This window comes from Erythranthe guttata, chromosome 6 (assembly GCF_056151865.1).
Source record: "Erythranthe guttata isolate IM_541 chromosome 6, IM_541, whole genome shotgun sequence".
NCBI classification, from domain to species: Eukaryota; Viridiplantae; Streptophyta; class Magnoliopsida; order Lamiales; family Phrymaceae; genus Erythranthe; species Erythranthe guttata.
Window position 1 is genome coordinate 9,005,815 of NC_142538.1, and position 11,853 is coordinate 9,017,667.

The 11,853-nt window shown below is 41.4% G+C and overlaps 2 protein-coding genes across 2 annotated transcripts; both read left to right on the plus strand.

The window, feature by feature from the left end:
- Positions 1 to 4,653: 4,653 nt before the first annotated feature.
- On the plus strand, positions 4,654 to 5,906 carry LOC148770095 (uncharacterized). The gene is made up of 2 exons (XM_088818977.1): positions 4,654 to 4,923; positions 5,019 to 5,906. Exons 1-2 carry the CDS (start codon positions 4,654 to 4,656, stop codon positions 5,904 to 5,906), a joined length of 1,158 nt encoding a protein of 385 aa, XP_088675103.1.
- Positions 5,907 to 8,189: 2,283 nt separating this feature from the next.
- Positions 8,190 to 8,519, plus strand: LOC148770096 (uncharacterized). The gene has a single exon (XM_088818978.1). It carries the CDS (start codon positions 8,190 to 8,192, stop codon positions 8,517 to 8,519), a length of 330 nt encoding a protein of 109 aa, XP_088675104.1.
- Positions 8,520 to 11,853: the final 3,334 nt, after the last annotated feature.

The window sequence follows — 11,853 nt, forward strand, 5'->3', positions numbered from 1 at the left end:
ACTTTATTTTCTCGATTAATTAGAAAATCCGTTGGGCTACAATAGGGACTAAGGAAGAAAATATAAATCGGGCAACTAATAATTAATTAAATCCAAACTCTTACAAGAATTCATTTAATTAATCATTAAATAATTATTTATTTTCTACTACCAAATAATTATTGAACTCCCGTTTATATTCTAAAATATAACATTCGAACTCCGGTCGATCATTACTTAGATTCTCCCCACGTTAAGATATCTTATAACCACCAAATAATTTATTCACTGCTAAATAAATTAAATGGTTTCTTTTCATGAGTCTTACCCGGTTAATTTATTTGAGTATGTCGGATACAAAATCCACCTGGCCAGGACTTGGCATAAATAAATCTTATAAGCTACTCAAGGGTTATTATCAATCCCATATTTCAGAGATGTGGATTCCTTTCGATAATTAATTTCCACTTATTAATTCTTAATGTCTCTACCCAACGCACCGGGGGCCATTTGACTCAATATAGGAATCTCTCCCATTGTGACATCAAAGTAGAAATCATCAATTAAATATGTACGTTAATTTCTAGGGATTAAGAGAGTAAGTAATTTACCGTCAACTAGAAATAATACAATCTCATTGTGAACAGTGATGAAACAATTATTTCACCTTGTCCGGTTCAACACATGCCGGGCGTGCTAGCACAATAAGTCAAAACAATAACTACAAAAGTTATTCTCTGTTTACTGTGATCAAGACCAATCACCTAAATATTGTGCTACAATCTTTTACCAATGGTGAGTCCATTTCCATCTAGATTGTCAACATTTATCTTTATATTCTAAACGAACTTTTGAAATGATCTTTATGTGCGCCGTAGCACACCATCTCGAATACTATTAGAATATTAGACTTATGCTTTTAATTAATTGACAAACAATCAGTTAAATGCATTGGATACCCTAGTGCATATTCTCATAAAATGATAATAAACTATTTTATTAATTCAACAATAAAATTATGTAGCTAAAAGCGAGAATTTTAGTCTACTATCCTAACACTTATTACGACAATGTCCTCAACACGGATTCAACTCCTGGGATCAAATGGAGTTGTTCTACAATGGGCTCGATCATCCTGCCTGATCTCTAGTCGATGTTGCGTTAGGTGGATCGTTGCAAAACAAGACTCCCATAAACGCTCGAGACATTGTCGAGCGAATGTGTGAGAATGCTTACCACTGGCCGTCCGAATGAGGTGGTACACAAAAGGTGGCCGGAGTACACCAACTCAATCCATTAGCCTCGTTATCAGCACAGTTAGCGACCCTTTCAAATCAGGTCGCCCAATTATCAGTTCGAGGGCCACAGGCCGAACAAGTAGCAGCTGCAAGTACTTCAAAGGCCACAGACGACGATTGGGAGCAGGCACACTTTATGAACTACCGATTCAACAATATTCGGGGAAACAACAATCAGAATCAAACCCCTACTCACTACTACCCGGGGATTCGGAATCACGAGAACTTCTCCTACGCCTATCCAAAGAATGCTCTCCAACCACCTTCCTATTGTAACCATCAAAGAGAGCAACGAGGGCCGACATATGACAAGCGTCTTCACTGACAAGAACAGAAGATGGAGGGCCTGAAGTCTGTTGGCAATCGGACACGTGTACGCAGCGGAAAACAAAAAAATTATGCAAATTAAACGAATTTAAAACACATAATCACATGCCCGATAATCATAAACAATTAATTGCGTACCTTTGCGCTTCCAGCGAAATTAAAAACAACATACATGCAATTTATTTAATCGATATTGAATCAATTAGCATGCTCGCATTAAACCAATTAATCATGCTCGGAGTAAAGAACGAATTTCATGTAATCACTTAATATACATAAATTCATACAATATACTTACGATACGAACATACAAATTTAATATAAATTAAATCGAATCCACTAACTACGGATTCGAAACTTTACCTCTTGAAGCGTGAGGTAGGCGCACGAAACGAAGCAAGATTGCCACGAAAACCAATCCGTGCAATCCGGGGCAGCGGCGGCGGCAACAGCGCGAACGGCGGCGGCGACGGCGTACGGTTGCTCCTTGATTCTTCGACCTTTCTCCTCTCGGATTTCACCTCGTATACTTCGATCTACTAAAACGTGGCACTAGGCACGCAGTAGTTAGAATAAACGGAAAGAATAAACATAGAAAAAGAACTACCAATAGGATTGGCCAAGGGGTGGCCGATTCCGGCAAATTGGCGACGGCAGCGGCGGCGGTGGCCGTGGGGGAGATCGGCCGAGAGAGAGAGAAGGGGCGGCTAGGGTTTCGTGATTAGGGTTGTGTGTTCAAGTGTGTGTGCAAGACCTATAAATCAAGTATTTATAGAGTCTTGCATAAAAGCCCTAACGGGCTTAAGTTGGACCGAGCCCAACAGCTTAAGTTCGTTAGTTCTTTTACTCGCTCGCTCTCTCTCAATTTCAATGATCGGAAAATTGTAACAATTAAATTTTCGGAATCTTTATAATGTCCTCGTGATTACGAGTGCCAATTCTCAATTTCCAACTTTCTAAAAGTGGAAACCCTAATTTAGTGCACTTTCTAAATTTGGAAACTTCCGGATTTAGAAAGTCCACTAAGATGTGCGCCTATTCTTTTCCTTTTCTTATTCTCATTCATAATTCCAAATTACGAATGTTGGACCCAATCATATTGACTTCCAATCATGCAAATATAATTTTTTTTTTGTCTCTGACCATTTATTCAAAGATCTCATGTGCACGAGCAGTGTGACCCTCGATGGTTCAGGTGTAAGCTAGCCGTGGGCCCACAACCCTTTGTGGTCAAAACTTGTCCCTTAGAGTTACGATTAAGATGAAGCTCGTTTCACCTTAATCACTCAACAAATCAAGATTGGCGTCTAGCAACTATGCGTCATGATTCCCCAGATACAAATGAAGTGCCTGCAAGAACATTTTGATATAGTTAGCATACAGTACGATCCCTTCGATTTGATGTCCCGATTGAACTAGAGGCATTGGTTCATCGAGACCTCCTTAGTAGTTCAATAACCGTGCGATCATTCTACGTGTTGTTATCGTTACGTGCATGACTTAGAGAATCGAATCCTCTAATCATCACTTAGTCACCTCTGGCCAGAGACTTTAGAGATTACAAACTATGAGAACACACATGACATTCAAGACTATTCTAGCGATTGAATCCCCGACTACAATGCACGGACCTGCCACTAGATTTTGGATTGCACGAACACTGGCCCTTGGGGCGGTCCTCGGTGGAACTCAGGGACAGGTCACGATACAGCTGGTCCTCTAGTGAAGTCACGGTGATGTCTAGGTCATAAGGACTAATGATGTACAACTATACGATAGATATCTTTACTCGATTATTGAGAACCACTTAGAGATTTCTAGGGTGAGGGAGTTCAGGGACCATTTATTCAAAGATCTCATGTGCACGAGCAGTGTGACCCTCGATGGTTCAGGTGTAAGCTAGCCGTGGGCCCATAACCCTTTATGGTCAAAACTCGTTCCTTAGAGTTACGATAAAGATGAAGCTCGTTTCACCTTAATCACCCAACGAATCAAGATTGACGTCTAGCAACTACGCGTCATGATTCCCAAGATACAAATGAAGTGCCTGCAAGAACCTTTTGATATAGTTAGCGTACAGTACGATCCCTTCGATTCATATGTCCCGATTGAACTAGAGGCATTAGTTCATCGAGACCTCCTTAGTAGTTCAATAATCGTGCGATCGTTCTAAGTGTTGTAATCGTTATTTGCATGACTTAGATAATCGAATTCCTTAATCATCACTTAGTCAGCTCTGGCCAGAGACTTTAGAGATTACAAACTATGAGAACACACAGGAAATTCAAGACTATTCTAGCAATCTAATCTCCGACTATAATGCACAGACCTCCCACTAGTTTTCGGACAGCACGAACACTGGCTCTTGGGGCGGTTCTCGGTGGAACTCATGGACAAGTCACGATACAGCTGGTCCTCTAGTGAAGTCACGATGATGTCTAGGTCATAAGGACTAATGGTGTACAACTATACCATAGATATCTCTACTCGATTATTGAGAACCACTTAGAGATTTCTAGGGTTAGGGAGTTCAGTGAACTCGTCCACTTACAAGCACCCACTTATGCATGCCGATATCACAATACCGCTTACTGATGAGATGCATTACACATACACTAAGTGCTAGTCTCTTAATGGGAAAGGCCGATATCCTCATTGGTGGCGTAACCCTTCGACTAGGAACACATTTAACAGTTATAATACTAAAGTAAATATCTCACGATCCTAACGATCAATTACTAGTACTTGTAATAACTGTAAGGACTATATCTATGCTTGTGACAAAGGGACAAATATATATAATGCCAAGGTGTTTTATCAGTAATACGAAAAAGGTTTGTTTATTACAATAATAAATGGAAAGACCACAGCCACAAGTTGGCTTGTTGGTCACCTACTCTAACAAAGTCAACAATGTAGAACATGGAAAAACAAATAGGGCAAATCGCCCAATCCATGTCCACGATGGCAAAGGTTGGATTTCCAAGCAATACCGAAGTCATTCCAAAAGAAAGTTGTCGAGCCATAACCACCCGAAGTGGGTTTGCAAATGACCGATCCTCCTTATCCGACAGACGAGTCACCAAGGCCACTTGTACAACCGATCCCGGTCGAGCCGGAAATCACCATTTCAGGGAGTAGTACAAATGAGGCTAGTAAGCCCAATAACATTTCTTTCCCTGATAATCCTGCTCTTCTGATAACTCCTACCCCTTATTCAGAAATATTGAAAAAGAAGAAGTTCAAGGATCAATTAAAGAAGTTCATCGAAAAGATCAAACAAATTCGAATCAACATCCCTTTTGCAGAAGCCTTGGAGGTAATGCCAAACTACACCAAGTTCATGAAGGAAGTACTATCCAAGAAAATACGAATCGAAGAAGACACACCAGTGACACTGACGGCAACTTGCAGTGCCATTCTTCAGTCGAATCTACCACAGAAAAGAAAGATCTAGGGAGTTACACTATTCCTTGTGTCATTGAAAATTCTACTTTCGATAAAGCTTTATGTGATTTGAGGGCAAGTATTAATTTGATGCCTATGTCTGTGTTTCTAAAACTGGGCATTGGAAATTTGAACCGCACTCGCATGACTTTACAATTAGCTGATCGTTCGTTGAAATATCCCGATGGGATTGTAGAAGATGTGCTAGTTAAAGTAGTTAAATTCATTTTGCCTGTTGATTTTGTGGTGCTTGAAATGCCTGAAGATGATGAAGCACCATTCATTTTAGGTCGTCCATTCTTAGCAACTCGTAAGGCGATGATTGATATGGAATTAGGATCTTTGAAACTTATGGTGAATGGGGAAGAGGTTGTTTTTAATTTGATAAATGCATTTAAACACTCTGAGCATGTTGAGCATTGTAGTAGAATAAACGTGATCGAGGAACTTGTTTCCTTATTTTTTGATTTGTATGAATTATGTGATTCTGTTGAGCACTGCATTGTTAACTCTATTGATTTGCATTCTGCCTCCCCTGAAACTCCAATTGAAAATGATGTGCTTGATTGTGTGTTGTTTCTTGAATGTGCCGACATTTTGGGCATAGACGAGGTAGGAATCATCCCCGAGATACCACTTAGTGTGAAAACGGCCCCCGTACTGGAATTGAAACAACTACCGGATTATCTTTGTTATGCTTTTCTTGGAGCAGACAAGACTTATCCAGTGACCATTTCTTCTAGTTTGAGGGAGGCCGAAACAAACACACTATTGGAAGTCCTGAGGGAATATATGTCGGCTATAGGTTGGTCTATTGAGGATAAGGGAATTAGCCCGTCTATTTTTCCAACATAAAATTCTAATGGAAGACGTTTATAAACCAAGATCAGTCCAACCTTCAGAGGCGGTTAAGCCCGTCAATGAAAGAGGTAGTAAAAAAAAAGTCTTAAAGTTGTTAGGCGCTGGTATGATTTAAGCAATTTCTGATAGTCCGTGGGTCAGTCCGGTGTAGGTTGTGCCAAAGAGGGGTGGGATGACGGTTATTGTGAATGATAAAAATGAACTTATTCCGTCTAGGACAGTCACTGGGTGGCGTGTATGCTTTGATTACAGATTATTGAATGCAGCAACTAGAAAAGACCATTTCCCCCTTTCCCTTTATCGATCAAATGCTAGACATGCTAGGAGGTTTCGAGTATTACTGTTTTCTAGATGGTTATTCGGGGTACAATCAAATCTCAATCGCCCCGGAAGACCAAGAGAAAACTACTTTTACTTGCCTCTACGGTACTTTTGCATTTCGTAGGATGCGTTTCGGTTTGTGTAACACACCTACTACCTTTCAACAATGTATGATCTCTATTTTTCATGATATGGTAGAAGAATTTCTTGAGGTGTTTATGGATGATTTTTCTTTGTTTGGATCGTCTTTCGATCTTTGTGTGCACAATCTAGAACTTGTTTTGAAAAGATGTACAAAATCAAACCTTGTTTAAAATGGGGAAAAAATGTCATTTTATGGTTCGTGAAGGTATTGTTCTAGGTCACAAGGTCTACAAAAAGGGTCTTGAGGTGGATTGGGTTTTACCGTAGATTAATTAAAGATTTCTCGAAAATTGTAAAACTATTATGTCATTTGCTTGAGAAGGAAGCCGTCTTTGATTTCGATTCTGCTTATTTGCCGGCTTGCACGTTTCTCAAGGAGAAGCTAACCCAGTCACCGATTATGATTACTCCCAATTGGGATGAACCATTCGAGATCATGTGTGAAGCGAGCGACTGTGCTGTAGGTGCAGTATTGGGACAAAGGAGGGAAAAAATCTTCAAAGCCATCTACTACTCCAGTCGTACACTTGACCAGGCACAAAAGAACTATTTAACGACTGAAAAAGAAATGCTTGTAGTTGTTTATGCCGTTGACAAGTTCAGACCGTATATTTTGGGCTCTCAGGTGATCATTTACTCCGACCACGCAGTTATTCGATATTTGTTCGCCCAACCCCGACTCATCAGATGGATACTACTACTCCAAGAGTTCGACTTGGAGACCAGAGATGAAAAGGGGAGCGAAAATGTGGTAGCAGATCATCTTTCCAAACTTATACTTGACGAAGTTCCAGCCGAAGGAAATATTCAGGAATCATTCCCAGACGAGCAATTGCTCGCCATTAGTACTCACACTCCGTGGTATGCTGATGTGGCCAACTTCTTGGCCAGTGGAATCATTCCTCACGGTCTTTTTTATCACCAAAAGAAAAAATCCCTTCACGACAATCGTTTCTTTCTATGGGACGAGCCATTGATTTTCAAAACCAGCCCCGATCAAGTCATCCGAAGATGTGTTACGGAAACCGAAATATGCGAGATAGTCACACATTGCCACTCTTCACCTTGTGGTGGACATCACGGGGAATCTCGCACAGCCGCCATGGTTCTGCAGCCAGGCTTCTTTTGGCCAACCCTATTCCGAGATAGTTACGAGTTCGTGATACGGTGTGATCGATGCCAACGGACACGGAATCTATCCAACAAAAGCCAAATGCCACTGAACAACATGCAAGAGATGGAGCTTTTCGATGTTTGGGGAATAGATTTCATGGGACAATTCCTCATTCGAACGGGAAGTTATACATTTTGCTTGTCGTGGACTACGTGTCCAAATGGGTCGAAGCAATTGTCACCACTGCCAACGATGCTCGTACGGTCCTCAAATTCTTCCACAATAACATATTCTCGAGGTTCGGGACACCAAGGGTGTTCATTAGCGATGAAGGATCCCACTTTTGCAACAAACTGCTCAGTAATTTCACGAATAAGTTGGGGATCCGACACAAAATTGCGTTGGCTTATTATCTGCAAACGAATGGCCTTGTTGAGTTGTCAAACAGAGAAATCAAACAGATTCTAGAAAAGACCGTGAGCACGAACCGAAAAGATTGGGCGTTGAAGCTCGATGATGCACTTTGGGCCTATCGTACCGCATTCAAGACACCGATTGGAATGTCTACGTACAAACTTGTGTTTGGGAAAGCGTGCCACCTGCCAGTGGAATTGGAGCACCGAGATTATTGGGCCGTCAAAAAGCTCAATTTCGATCAAACAGCTACTAGCGATCATCGATTGCTTTAAATCAACGAGATGGAGGAGTTCAGAAACGATGGTTACGATAATGCCAAGGTTTACAAAGAAAAGACGAAAAAGTGGCATGAAAAAAGTATTACAAAGCCAGAGTTCCGGGCAGGTGACCAAGTCCTGCTATTCAATTCTCAACTACGACTATTCCCATGTAAGCTCAAGTCCCGTTGGTCAGGACTATTTGTAGTCCTGAGCGCAACCCGACAAGGAGTTATCGAGATCCGAGGACGAGACGGTCCATCGTTCAAAGTGAATGGGCAACCGGTGAAGCATTACAACCCAAATGGTTCTCCCGAGGAAGTGGAGTGTGTCGCACTGATTTTCTCCCAGTAAATCCAAACGAAGTTGAGCCGTCGACTGTAAAATAGCGCTAAATGGGAGGCACCCCATTGTTGCTCATTTTTTGTCATTTTCCTTTTGTTCATGCTTTCGTCTTTGCTTTTTAGCCTCTTTTGCATTTTTATATTTTAGGGTTCAATATCTCAATCTCACCCATTTAAATTTCAAATATTTTGGCAGATTACAGGACCCAGATCGCGATCCAGCCTTTCGTATCGCGATTTGGGGGCTCTTAGAGTGGAAAATTTGGAGAGGAACCAGATCGCGATCCAGCATGGCGTATCGCGACATGGGGTGTTATACAGAAGAAAAAAAACCGAGGACTCAGATCGCGATCCAGATTTCTGTATCGCGGTCTGGGGGGTCTTACAGAGAGCAAAAAGGGGGCATACCTAGATCGCAATCCAGATATCCGTATCACAATCTTGGGGGTCTTACAGAAGCTAGAAGTTGCAGACCCAGATCGCCATCCAGATATCCGTATCGCGTCTGGCGGGTTTCACAGTAAGTAAAAAACGGCAGACCCAGATCGCGATCCACCCATTGCGTATCACGATATGGGGACGAGAACAGTTACAAATTCACAACCTTTTTTTCTTTTTTTCTCACTTCTTTCTTTTACAAAATTCGAAATCCTTTTCCCCCAAACCCTAGAACTTCAATTCTCTATCAAATTTTCTCATAAAACTTGCATATTTTTAGATTTTCATCAACAATTAACGATTATTTCTTGTTGTTATTGAGAATTGTGGACGAATCTTCAACAAATGTATGTTCTTGACCCAAATTTTTGAGTTTTGCTTGAAATTTCGAATTTCTTCCAATTTTCTTGTTTGTTCCCTTGATTTTTCATGGTTTATGCTTGTACGTATTTGTGTACTTGATTTTGGGATTTAAAAGCTTGATTAATTGGTTGAACCAATGTTGAGATATATGAATTGCCCTATTATGCTTAATTTCGGAATTCTTGTGGAAATTTTCTTGGGTTGAGTCTTTTATGCTTATTTTTGTCCGTTGTGTTAGAGTAGGTGACCAACAAGCCAACATGTGGCTGTGGTCTTTCGTATTTATTATTGTAATAAACGAACCTTTATTCGTATTAATGATAAAACACCTTGGCATTCTATATCTTTGTCCCTTTGTCACAAGCATAGATATAGTCCTTACAGTTATTACAAGTACTAGTAATTGATCGTTAGGATCGTGAGATATTTACTCAAGTATTATAACTGTTAAACGTGTTCCTAGTCGAAGGGTTACGCCACTAACGAGGATATCGGCCTTTCCCATTAATACTAGCACTTAGTGTATGTGTACTGCATCTCATCAGTAAACGGTATTGTGATATCGGCATGCATAAGTGGGTGCTCGTAAGTTGACGAGTTCACTGAACTCCCTCACCCTAGAAATCTCTAAGTGGTTCCCAATAATCGAGTAGAGATATCTATGGTATAGTTGTACACCATTAGTCCTTATGACCTAGACATCACCGTGACTTCACTAGAGGACCAGCTATATCGTGACCTGTCCCTGAGTTCCACCGAGGACCATCCCAAGGGCCAGTGTTCGTGCAGTCCGAAATCTAGTGGGAGGTCTGTGCATTGTAGTCGAGGATTCGATCGCTAGAATAGTCTTGGATGTCCTGTGTGTTCTGAAAGTTTGTAATCATTCTAAGTCTCTGGCCAGAGCTGACTAAGTGATGATTAGAGAATTCGATTCTCTAAGTCATGCACGTGACGATTACAACACTTGGAACGATCGCACCGTCATCGAACATATAAAGAGGTCTCGATGAACCAATGCCTCTAGTTCGATCGGGACATATGCATCGAAGGGACCGTACTGTACGTTAACTATATCTGAAGGTTCTTGCAGGCACTTCATTTGTATCTAGGGAATCATGACGCGTAGTTGCTAGACGCCAATCTTGATTCGTTGGGTGATTAAGGTGAAACGAGCTTCATCTTAATCGTAACTCTAAGGGATAAGTTTTGACCACAAAGGGTTGTGGGCCCACAGCTAGCTTACACCTGAACCATCGAGGGTCACACTGCTCGTGCACATGAGATCTTTGAATAAACGGTCAGAGATAAAGTAGTTTATCTTTGCATGATTGGAAGTCAATATGATTGGATCCAACATTCATAATTTGGAATTATGAATGAGAATAAGAAAAGGAAAAGAATAGGCGAACGTGTTAGTGAACTTTCTAAATCGGGAAGTTTCCAAATTTAGAAAGTGCACTGAACTAGGGTTTCCACTTTTGGAAAGTTGGAAAATGAGAGATGACACTCGTAATGACGAGGATATTATAATGATTCCGAAAATATAATTGTTGCAATTTTCCGATCATTGAATTGAGAGAGACGAGCAAGTAAAGGAACTAACGAGCTTAAGTTGTTGGGCCCGGTCCAACTTAAGCCCGTTAGGGTTTTATGCAAGGGACTATAAATACTTGATTTATAGGCCTTGCACAAACACACAAGACCTAACCCTAACCCTAGCCGTCCCCCTCTCTCTCTCGGCCTCTCTCTCCCGCGGCCACCACCGCCGTCAACGCCGCCGTTTCGCCGGAATCGGCCGTTCATCGGCCGATTGCTTTGGTAGTTTTTTTCCTTCTTTTTTTCTTCCGTTTTTCTAACTATTACGTGTCTAGTGCCACGTGTTTAGTAGATCGAAGTATACGAGGTGAAATCCGAGAGGAGGAAGATCGAAGATCGAAGAATCGAGGAGCAGCATACGAGCCGAAGCCGCACGCAACCCCACGCGCCGCCCGAAGACCGCGCGTGAGATACACGCGCCGCCGTGGCCGTTTCGCCGCTGCTGCCCCGGATTGCACGGATTGATTTCCGTTGCAATCTCGACTTGCTTAGCGCTCCTACCTCACGCTTCAAGAGCATGTTAGTTGGTTTAAACGCGAGCATGTTAATTGGTTTAAATTCAGTTAAACATTTTAGCATGTATGTTGTTTTTAATTTCGCTGGAAGCGCAAAGGTACGCAATTAATTGATTTAAATTATCAGGCATGTGTTTATGTGCTTTAAAGTTGTTTAAATCGCATAAAATTTTTGTTTTCCGCTGCGTACACGTGCCCGAAACCCAACACGTTGATGGTTATTGATTGTTGTTGTTGTTGTGTTGATTGATGTATGAGTGTAAGATTTCGAAAGAAACGAACATTCAAAGAATCTCAAGAACTTGCGCGCGCCAAGTGTTCGACGAATTGTCGGAACCAAATCTCAAGCCTATTTGCACCCTTCATTCACACATGACTTCACTGCCAAACAAACTCCAAAGAACGGGTGAGAACTCCAATAAATCCCAACCG